Genomic DNA, 11,292 nt, shown 5'->3' on the forward strand with positions numbered 1-11,292 from the left:
AGCTCGACTACTAATCCGGAAGTCCCGGGTTCGAACCAGACCGCGGCGGCTGCGTTTTTATGGAGGCAAAACGCTAATGCACCCGTGTGCTGTGCGATGTCAGTGCACGTTAAAGATCCCCAGGTGGTCGAAATTTTTCCGGAGCCCTCCACTACAGCACCTCTCTCTTCCTTTCTTCTTTCACTCCCTCCTTTACCCTTCCCTTACGGCGCGGTTCAGGTGTCCAACGATATACGACACAGATACTGCGCCATTTTCTTTTCCCAAAAACCAATTATTATTATTATACTGGCACGTCACGGGACATCAGCCAATAGCGTGATGTGACCATCCGGCCGTGCGTCCAAAAGTTTATGCTGAACAATTTTGTAAGCCCGGGCACATGCGCTCATGCGCCGAATTGTTCGGCCCGTGCGTACGGTCGCAAGGACGCGTGCGCATGCTAAAAAAAAGAACTATCGTAAAGCGGCCTTTAGAAGTAAACAAGCTGCAAGACGCAGCTGAACTGATTACTGGCTCCTAGCGCGCCACGCGCTCAACTATGCGACTGCCGACAAGAAGAGGACATATCAGCACCGTCGCTCTGACAACGGGCGAAGAACAGAGGAGATAAGGGCGTGCTTTGACGGACGTATGCTGCAGTCCTTCATATTCAATACAACCTTGCGTTGGCGTTGAACAACGCTGCCCCGAACCATGCAGCACACGCTTGTGGGATTTTCCACCGAGCTGGACTGGAGGCCCCTGTACTTCCTCAAGCCTCTTCCACCCAACAGGGTTTGCAGTGCCTGTGGATTGGTACGCCCGAAGACAGCTCTGCTTCCATGCGCCCACACGCTGTGCGAGCCGTGCTACGGGCAGTGCGCTGAAGCAGGTCTGCACGTCTGTCCGCTAGACGGCTACGAGGGCCAGGACGAAGACGTCGATTGGAGGGAGCTCCGCGCAGACGACGTTTTCAGGAGAGAGGTGAGCGAGTACTGAATGTCTGCTCCATCTATCGGTAGTTCTTTGCACCATCACCAAGGCTGCTATGAGTGCACAGGCGACGTCCCGACGCTGCATAATGTAGCGCCAGTGTGAAATAGGCATATGGCTCTATGAGATAGTGTCCTTTGAAGTGGGAATGCGCCAAACACTTCCATATCGGGCCTTGACGTACGCTCGCGTTACATACGCAATGTCCCGAGTTCAGCGTGCGCGACTCTTGCGTATACGTTCAAACGCAGTTTCCAAAATGGCGGCCTCCTTCGAAGCAGGACCCCTCACCCTGGAATAATTTCCTCGTTGTTACTGACATTTTAAGCACGTTCACTGGCCATAAATGGGCCACTAGGCTTTCGCTTCGTCTCATCTAGCCTATAACAAAACATACGAGCGACTAAGTCGCAGCTTTTATTTCGAGCGACGATTCCTCCGCCTCTAGTCTTAAGAGAAGCGTCGTTTTGTTGAAGAAAAAAATGGCTTTCGCTTCGTCTCATCTTGCCTATAACAAAACATACGAGCGACTAAGTCGCAGCTTTTATTTCGAGCGACGATTCCTCCGCCTCTAGTCTTAAGAGAAGCGTCGTTTTGTTGAAAAAAAATGGTTCTCATTCTAACAACTACATGGCGCCACTCACCTGAGATTATCGTTGCACCTCCGTTTGAATACGCTGAACTAAAAATACAAATGTGACAAATAGCGCAACATCGCGCAAAATTCACGTGCATACGCTTATGAAGCGTAGGGCGCGTGATTTAGGCTTTTTTTTTCTAATCATATCTTTGTACGCTGCAAGCAGATTACAAGTAGCAGAGGCAAACATTTAATTCTCTCTTTTTATTGGATGAGGAGGTTTGGTTTATGGAGTATAACGTACCAAAGTGACTCAGACAATGAGGGACGCCGTAGTGAAAGGCTCCACAAATTTCGGCGACCTAGGGGTTCTTTAACGTGCACTCACATCGCACAGTACACGGGCCTCCAGAGTTTCACCTCCATCGAAATTCGACTGCCGCTTCCGGGATCGAACTCGCGTCTTTTGGGCCAGCAGCCGAGCACCACAACCACTGAGCCACCGCGGCGTCTCTGCCTACCCTAGAGCTGCAAGGAACGGATGAGATGGGGTATATATGCACTGGGTTTCCTCGTTGAACGACATTACAGGAAAGCCGCTGTGCGAGGGGCTCATGTCATCTTCACGTTTCCAAATTCTGAAAACTGATGTGGATACTAATTGCGGTGTACTACACGCCTCTTAATAATTAAGTAGCCTAACAGTAATAGTTAGAAAGTTAATCATTCAACATTAGTTAACCAGCCTGCTAGTTAGCACATCTTAGTCGTATTCAGAATTACTGCACTGCTGAAAATGCTATGCCGAACAAGCCCTCTTCTAATTCAAGAAGTTTATTTCTAATAATTGTGTGAAGATTAAAAGAAAACAATCTGTATGTGATGGGTATTAAATCAAACGGGCTGCATTATCTTTGCAGGTCAAGTGCTGGAACCAAGGAACAGGCTGCGACTATGTGGCACCTGCTTCGCGGATCGCCCAACATTTCCACCAGGATTGTGGACACCACTATGTTCGCTGTCCCAAGTGCTCTGCCACCGTTCCCTGTTGCAATGTGGTCCCGCACCTGAAAGATTGCTATTGCAACTCGGCAATGGCTACCAAATCTGACTGCGAAGGACACCCAGATTTCAAGAACGCCACATGTTTTGATTGTTCTCTGAAGGGCACATTTGGAGCAGAGGTTGTGGAAGTCAAGGAGTTCCTCAGGCAGATAATTTCTCAGATTAGTGCACACGGGGAGCGACTGAACGAGATTTCCCATGCGATAAATAGCTTCAAAGAAACTCGAGAACATGAAGCTAGCGCTGAAATTGGGGAACGCCATGACAGTTTCGCACGAATCATGTCTAAAGTGAGCGGCTCCAACCAGGAACTAAAAGGTGTTTTGTTCATGGGGAAAATTGTGAAGGATGAAATAGGCAATGCAGCGAGGAAAACTGTAGACAAGTTGTCAGAGTGTGCAAGTGCCATCGAAGCAGTGAAAGCTGCAGTGCAAGAAAAGAATGAATTTATTCAGAAGGTAGACGACCACATGAAGAGCATTCCGCGAAACAGTGAACTAGGCAAGACGCTTTGCGTGTTTTCTGTAAAAGATGTCAAGTCGCTTCTGCAGACAGCGATGAAGACCGGCAGGGCTTGTTATGAGGGTGAGCTGGTCTATTTGCGTGGCTACCACTTGTCACCTGGCGTTGCCTTCAGAAAAGACGGCGAATGCCTAAAACTGGATCCGTTGCTGCGCCTGTATAAGGGCACCATAGACGACGTCCTGCAGTGGCCATTCCAGCCCAGGATCAATTTGGGCGTGATCCATCCGAAGGGAGGGAAAGACTGCATGGTTCAGGTCAGCGGTGGTAGGTCTAGCGCGTGCCTTCAAAGGCCAACAGCATGCAGTAACGCTGGTTGCGCTTGTGCTCTAGACTCAATCAACGTCGTAAATCTTTTCAAAGACGGCTACGTGGAAAATGATCAGATGCGTGTGATGTTCGAGTTGCTTCCGTAATTGGCAAAAGGACGAAAATATTTTAAGGGATGGGAGTTCCTGGAAAAAGACATCCGTCGATTAAATGCAGTTAACACTGATAAAATTTTATGAGGCTCTTTCACAACTATTCAAATCTAATTCCCAGTTTCTGGACGTTCTCTGTCGCTAACTGTTGAATACAATTATTGGATTGTCGCATTTTCAACAATCTAGATCGGCAATGAATGTAATGTCACTATTAAAATTTTGTACTTAGTCACGAGTGTTTATATTTTTTCTTGCTCCTGAGATCCCTGCTGCCGGATGCTCTTCTGACAATCAGAATGTAGACTGCACAAGCCAACAAGGACAGTGCACAGCGAATCACAAAGAGCGCAGTTGCTATGCCAAAGCAGCTGCCATAGAGAAACTTTATGAAAAAACTTACTTAAAATTAGCCCTTCAGACTTAATTGCCCAAGCGCTACAGCACCACCTTCATCATCATCTTAATTGTGCCTACTGCAGGGTGCAGAACTTTCCCACTGAGCTCCTGCGCACGCTATCTTGATAATAAGTATTTCCATCGGACACAATTTGACGGAGGACGTGGGAAGAAAAGCGGTAATCCGCTGGGCGAAGTTCTCATCACCTGTTCAGACGGCAGTGGTAGGGGACGAGAAACGCATTACATGACTCTATAAAGGAGATATTTCAGTATAAATCACGCTCAATATAAATCAGTACAATCATCAAAATAAACGTAATAGTGTGGGTAGTCGAGAAAAGTACAAGGATTTATAAGCAATGAAAAAACAATAGGCGGCGAAGCATCAACAAAGATATAAGGTAAATGACAGGGGTACTGCCCACAAAAAGGCACGGACATGAACGCCGCTGCGTGGCTGGGTTTTTTTCCGCCCCGTTCAAGTTGGCCTCATTGTGACTTCGGGTCATGGCACTCGTGTCGTCAGGTGCCTGACTGGTCTTTCGTACGAGATCCCCCTCGCCCATGGCAGGGTATACATCGGTCAGACGGGATGATGTTAGAATGATCGCCTAAAAGAACTCCAGCTTTCGTTGAAATCAGGAACGGGGTCGAATTTACCCTTGTACTGTGGCGCATGCCCGGATGCTACACAAGATAAACCATGGCTGCCTTTGCCGGCAGTCACCGAAGATTTGAAGAAGAGCCATGACCAATGTGGCACGTGAGTTGGCCGAGGCGTCCTGTATAAGCAATAAGAGTAAAGATTACGCAAGGGAGCGATCAATCACCCGCCGCGGTGGCTCAGTGGTTAGGGCGCTCGACTACTGATCCGGAGTTCCCGGGTTCGAACCCGACCGCGGCGGCTGCGTTTTTATGGAGGAAAAACGCTGAGGCGCCCGTGTGCTGTGCGATGTCAGTGCACGTTAAAGATCCCCAGGTGGTCGAAATTATCCCGGAGCCCTCCACTACGGCACCTCTTTCTTCCTTTCTTCATTCACTCCCTCATTTCCCCTTCCCTTATGGCGCGGTTCAGGTGTCCAATGATATATGAGACAGATACTGCGCCATTCCCCTTCCCCAAAAAACCAATTATTATTATTAGCCATCAATCAAACTGTATCGGAATGAAGGCAGGTTTTTGGATTACGCATACTGCGGGATACGAGTTCGAAGCTATAAAAAGTGAGTCGTTTTGTCAGATAAAGTTAGTCGCTACTCTGCGTTGTTGTGTTCCCTTTTTGTCCGTTTCCTTATCGTGCTCAGTACCCTCTTTAATTTACCATGATTGACAGACTAGCCGAACAGCAGACGCTCTTAATAGATAAGGGTAGAAGGCAATTCGTACAACGTCAGTTGCAGTATTAGTAATAACTGAAATGAAGAATAACCTTTCGCAGAGAGCAGATAGAAATTTCAGGGATGCTAACGCTAGGTCACTTCGTCCGTTTAATAAAAATGGCCGTTGATAACTAACCCTACGACTGCCGTGGTTCGTTCTTGTAATAGGTTAAACCCACTGAAGTTTGTGACGGTGCGAATAGGGAGAATAATAATAGTAATAATTGGTTTTTGGGGGAAAGGAAATGGCGCAGTATCTGTCTCATATATCGTTGGACACCTGAACCGCTCCGTAAGGGAAGGGATAAAGGAGGGAGTGAAAGAAGAAAGGAAGAAGAGGTGCCGTAGTGGAGGGCTCCGGAATAATTTCGACCATTTGGGGATCTTTAACGTGCACTGACATCGCACAGCACACGGGCGCCTTAGCGTTTTTCCTCCATAAAAACGCAGCCGCCGCGGTCGGTTTCGAACCCGGGAACTAATGAAAAAGAGCCAGCGAGGAGAGGTTATCGACACGCCGATTTTGCTCAACATTACACAAGCGCAACAGCCTATAAGCATGAAGATTTAGAATGGTGACGATGTCGAGGTTAATTATGAAGACTGGCTTTCGAATATTGATTTTGAGGAAAAGAAATGAAGCTGTACCCGTCTCACTTATCTCGATGGTTACACGAAGCGGGCCACAAGAAAAAATAATTAAGGCGGGACTGAGAGAAGAAAAGAAGAGTGAGGGACGTAGTGGAGGGCTCCGGAATAATTTCGGCCCAGGCGCTGGCAGCTGCTCCCCGGCTGCGAGGGTAAACTGGCTGACGTAATCCTGCGCCCTCGCTCAGTATGAGAGCACTGCTACCTCCTTCTTATCGTCCAACGATGGAGGGCGGGAGCGCGGGCCTGCATCGGACAGTTTACAATCGCAGATGTGGAGCAGCGGCGAGCGCCGTAGACTGCAGCGCCGTCGCTCAGCTGAGAGCCCGCTCCCGCTGCCGGCGCGGCTGCTCGGTTACTTTTGGCGAAGACGGTCCACTTTAGGCTTTACCCCAGACTTCCAATTATTGGCCCTGTTCTGCGCAGGCGGCACCCACGTTGTGCTCGCAAAACATTTTAAACTTATCTCTGGAATCGACTTTCTGCCGTCCCGATATGCTAAATCATCTCCAGCCTTCTCGTGCAAAACTTTTGAAAATTGAAAAAATGTAAGACACTCTTATAAAAATACGGAAGGTAATGGTCCATTCTTCTGATATGCAGCAAAATCTTTCTTTTAAAGTTTTTCCATCGATCGCAACGCACGGTTAAGACTTCGATAGAGAACCAATGGGGAACGCTTTCGACAACAGCAAAAACGTTAATAGAAAAAAACAAGACTGCCGTCAGGTTGCTTGGGGATATGTTGATTGTTGTAGTGACACATTACATTATACGAAAAAATTGAACTCATAAACGGTTTCCCGCTCAAAAATACTTTTGTCCAGAATTTCAGGGTATGTAACTGCCTGATGAGGAACGGAAAGAACGTGAACGATAACACAAGGTAGCACCAGATTGCCCCTTTAAGGTAGGAGGCATCGAGGTGTGTGCAGGAAATAGCTGATGAGATAACAACACAGACGCAACCTACTACAGCTGTGTAGTTAACGTGAACTAAAACATTCTGGCGACTTAGTGAATAAATAATGTCGCTCGAAATACTGCCGATTTCTACCCTCCATCACTATAGTAATTACCAATACAGCGCTCTGGCATACTTATGTCGAATCTTTCGCTAAACTACCTCAGGAGTTTCAGTAAATTTTACGACTCAGAGAGATAAAATGAACGGCATGTATCATCGGTGTGATCGCTGAGGTTTAATCGAATTGGCACACAAGTCGGTTATGAACGAACCAAGGAGGCTGTCAGACATTGAATAAAACTATATCAAGTACTTTAGCTGCAATTCTAACTAATATAGGCCTTCTTCGATGAAAATTTCACGCAGCCGAGAATCATTGACACAATTCAGTGACGTGAAGAAATTAGTACAAATCATACTTAAACATAACAGTGTTTCGTACAGTGTAATCTGTCATGACTCGGGCATAGAAAGCATGCCCAATGCACTGGACAACAAAACTGCACTCGTGTCAACGATGGACGGCGATTTGATTGTGGCGCAACCTGTTTATTGGCTCCACTTCTAACCTGCACGTTTATCTAGTGAGCACACTCAGAGTCAACGGACTCTAAAACTGCAATTCTAAATTTTGCGCGAGGCCGAGCCCACGTCTCTGCTTTTGGCATACTGGGCTCGCCCGATGCACCCCCATCCCGCCATGTAGAGCTTATATGGGTGCCTGCGCACAGCGGGAATCCCGGAAACGAGGCCGCCAACCTTTTAGCCCGAGGTTCTTTAAACCGGGTTCAGGTGGCCTCGGGTCGGGGATTCGCGAGGGAGCGAATGCACTCGTTCAGCGAGATGACGCAGGCCCACAGAGCCTCGCCTCAGCCCTACCCCCCCCCCCCCGCCCCACCTCTACCTAGGTAACAAACACGCAATACTCTGGCGCAAACTACATACACACACACTCCTCTCACCCCTGACCCTAGCCCACTATCACCCCTCCTTCCCCACTCCTGCCTGCACCTTGTGCCCAGAACCATTCGCCTCTTCCCTCCACATCCTCTACCTCTGTCCGGCTGACCCTCCCCCAAGCTGGCCTAGAGGACCTCAAGACCTGGGAGGACTGGGAGACCCTGCTGCGCTCGGAGGACCCGGCCGTGCAGACAATCGCCACCGGCCGGTCTGCCAGTGTTATGGACCTTAGGGACATAAACACTTGAGTGCAGTGGGGTCGTGCGGAGACCCAGGGGCGTGCCCTGACTTCCTCTCCAACAATAAGGTTTTTTTCTCTCTCTCTCTCTGGCTACCTTTGTGGAGCTTTCACAAATGTGGATGCAAGGGTGAGCACTTGTTACGGAGGCGCTCAAAAAATGTAACTGGATATGGAGGAATTTGAGAAATAGTTGCGGCACGTTTAAATACCCTTTACCATCCGTAGGAGCGCTACCTACAAAGAAGCAGCGCTCCTACCAGCAGTCAACCGACGCGGCCGGGATCGAACCTATGACCCGAATTAGAATTCAAAGGTCGCCTCCGGCCGCTTACCGCTATCGAACGTGGTGGACCTCTCCACCAATAAATTTATCATGAAGATAAAGCGGTATTCAATAGCGATAAACTCGTATTCGTCTTAATCATCCACGCCCTATTCATTCGTTCGGTGCGAGCAAGAGCACTCACTCCCTCCTTCAAGGCCTGTCTCAGGCAAAAAATCACTGCACAGTCGTGCGTAGGCATATGGAATTTAAAAAAAAAATATCGCGCGATGCAATGAACCTCAGCTAAAACAGGCACGCGAAATTTACATCAATGAAAATTTAATATGATCATTTCAGTCACGGGCTACAACTGCTACAATAGGGGACTTGCGCACAATTGAGTAATTTAGACATTTGAAAGTTCTTTCTCGCTAACCAGCTAATTTTAAGTCTGTGAAAAAGATACCTTAACTTGCTGCAGCAGATGTGAGCACAAGTGGGCTCATTCTGCGCTTATAAAGTTCATTAAGAGTATCTTAAACTATGGTATTATTTAGCTGACACACCCCGTATACAGTGTGGTGGTGCATCTTCAAGTGTTCAAAGAAAGAGAAGTTCGGCGCGTGATATTTTTCTCAGTACACTGTCTGCCAGTCTGGATGAGACAGGAGAACCAGTCGCGATTTTCACCTTGAGGACCTCCGCTAAAAATGATAGATAGCGATTTATAGGGGAGGAAAATAACTTCATCAATCAGCCGGCACAGCGAGCACAAGGTACTCTCGATGCCTCCGTCAAGTGCGCAGTATACGCTGGTCGTTTTCTCGCCAGGACTGAACTGGAGACCCCTGACCTTCCTTAAGCCTATCCCGGCGAACCGGGTGTGCAGCACCTGCGGACTGGTGCGCAAGAACACCGCGTTGCTGCCCTGCATGCACGTGCTGTGCGAGTGCTGCTACGAGCATTGGGACCAAGAAGGCTCGCACCTGTGTCCGCTCGACGGCAACCACTACGAGGAGGTAGACGTCGACCTCAAAGACTTCCCCAAAGACGAGCTACTTAGAAGACAGGTGAGCGAGAGCGAAAAAGCAAAGCAAAAGAATAAGCTTGCATTTCTCTCTTTTTTGTTTATTTTCGTCATTTCCGCCTATGCTCAAAGGAACGTCCAAGCTTATCCGCATTTCTTTTTTCTTTGTGGCCGAGGAAGAACGGAACGATTCGAAAGCGTACGTAAATTAACGATGCCACTATCCAGCTTAAACACTTCAACTCCTAGGCACCTCGGCTTCTTTGGCTCCAAACAGGCGCAGACATGCCCAAGAATTCTGCACAAAAGCAGTTTTGCGCGGGAAAAAGATTATGAGCGCAATTCTTTCATATATTATAAGCTCTCACTGTAGAAATCTATATGCCCACACATATTTCGTCGACAGGCTTTAATGTTTCTGCTCTTAACGTTTTTTTTTTCTGTCGTCCAGCGTACCCCATTGGTTTTCTATGGCAGTATTAACTGCTCGGTGCAGCAATGGAAACGCTAGAAGAGAAAAATTTTGCTACATATCAGAAGGATGGATCCTTAAATTGAATATTTCTATTCCAGCACCTTACAGTTTTTCAATTTTCCAAATTTTTGTCCGTCAATGCTGGACATGAACTCACGCGTCGCTTTGTTCGTTGCTATTAGAAAGCATTGATGATGTAAATATCAAACTTGTTCGGATATTCCAAAGATAAGGAGATTATCGCTCTAGACATCTTGATATCCCAGATCATCTGTCCCTGTGCCACTGGCTCCAATCTCCTATTGGGTCGCGAGCACTCGATCAGGATATCGAGCGGTGCAGATGCTATCTGAGCCGCACTGCAAGGCTCTGAGGTTAAGATACTGGCCTTGGAATTTATGATCAAGCCTTGTTGGGATGAGGTAGCGTGGTCGGGCCGGAGATGGGGCGAGGAGCATCGGAGACGTGGTTACGAAGGGAAAACAAGGAAAATATTATCAAAAACTATTTACGTACTGTACACGTGAGAGCAACTGAAAGTGCTTCTCAGTAAAGGGAGTTTCTTCGCGGTCAGGAGCCTCTCCCAGCAAAGGGTCTCTCTCAAGAGGCGGCTCTTCCTGGTACCAAACCAACAGCTCGTTAAATACCCTTCGTATTCCCCAGATCCCTGACTGGGGAATAAAGTTCGAAAAATGATGTCCAATCAGACGATGACACGGATGGTACCGCCCACGACAGGGTGGTCCTGGTGTTCTCTCGCAGCTCGGTCGAGGGAAAAGGAACAGGACCCGGTCACGTTGTCGTCCACGCGGCCTCCACGTGGGCGCGCACGTGTGTCCGGACCGCGCCCTTGTGGACCCGGAGGGCGCCTGCGTAACGCAGGAATGCAGGCTGTCTCCCAGCAGGGGTTGAAAGATCTTGTACTGATCACCGGAACGCGGAACCTCTGTCGAAGGCGCGGCACTCGGGCACTCGGGAACAGGACACGGCCACGTTGTCGTCAACACAGCTTCCACGAGGGCGCGCACGTGGGTCCGGAATGCGCCCATGTGGCCCATAAATGAGCGTGCGTGTCACAGGAATACGGGCCCATGTGGCACAGGAATGTCAGGCTGTTTACCAGCAGGGGTTGAAAGTCCTTGCACTTCCTCGTCTGAGAACCGGAACGCGGAACCCCCACGCCTTTCGCATCACAGCTGTCGTTCCTTTGACCCCCTCCTCCCCTTCGTACTTAAAAGACGCTAGCTGCTGCCCTTAGTCACCCCTGATGAAGGAGCCGAGTCGGCTTCGAAACGTTGGGTCAAAATTAAAATTTTTGGTTGGTAATGTGCAGTTTATGTAACGTCTTCAAACCCAACCAGAC

At 48.5% G+C, this 11,292-nt stretch overlaps 1 protein-coding gene across 1 annotated transcript; it reads left to right on the top strand.

Annotated features, from left to right (window-relative positions):
* The first annotated feature begins 696 nt into the window (after positions 1-696).
* LOC144103597 (TNF receptor-associated factor 6-like) lies at positions 697-3,558 on the top strand. Its single transcript, XM_077636272.1, has 2 exons — positions 697-966; positions 2,476-3,558. Exons 1-2 carry the CDS (start codon positions 697-699, stop codon positions 3,556-3,558), a joined length of 1,353 nt encoding a protein of 450 aa, XP_077492398.1.
* The last annotated feature ends 7,734 nt before the right edge of the window (positions 3,559-11,292 follow it).

Source organism: Amblyomma americanum, chromosome 9 (assembly GCF_052857255.1).
Source record: "Amblyomma americanum isolate KBUSLIRL-KWMA chromosome 9, ASM5285725v1, whole genome shotgun sequence".
Classification (NCBI taxonomy): Eukaryota; Metazoa; Arthropoda; class Arachnida; order Ixodida; family Ixodidae; genus Amblyomma; species Amblyomma americanum.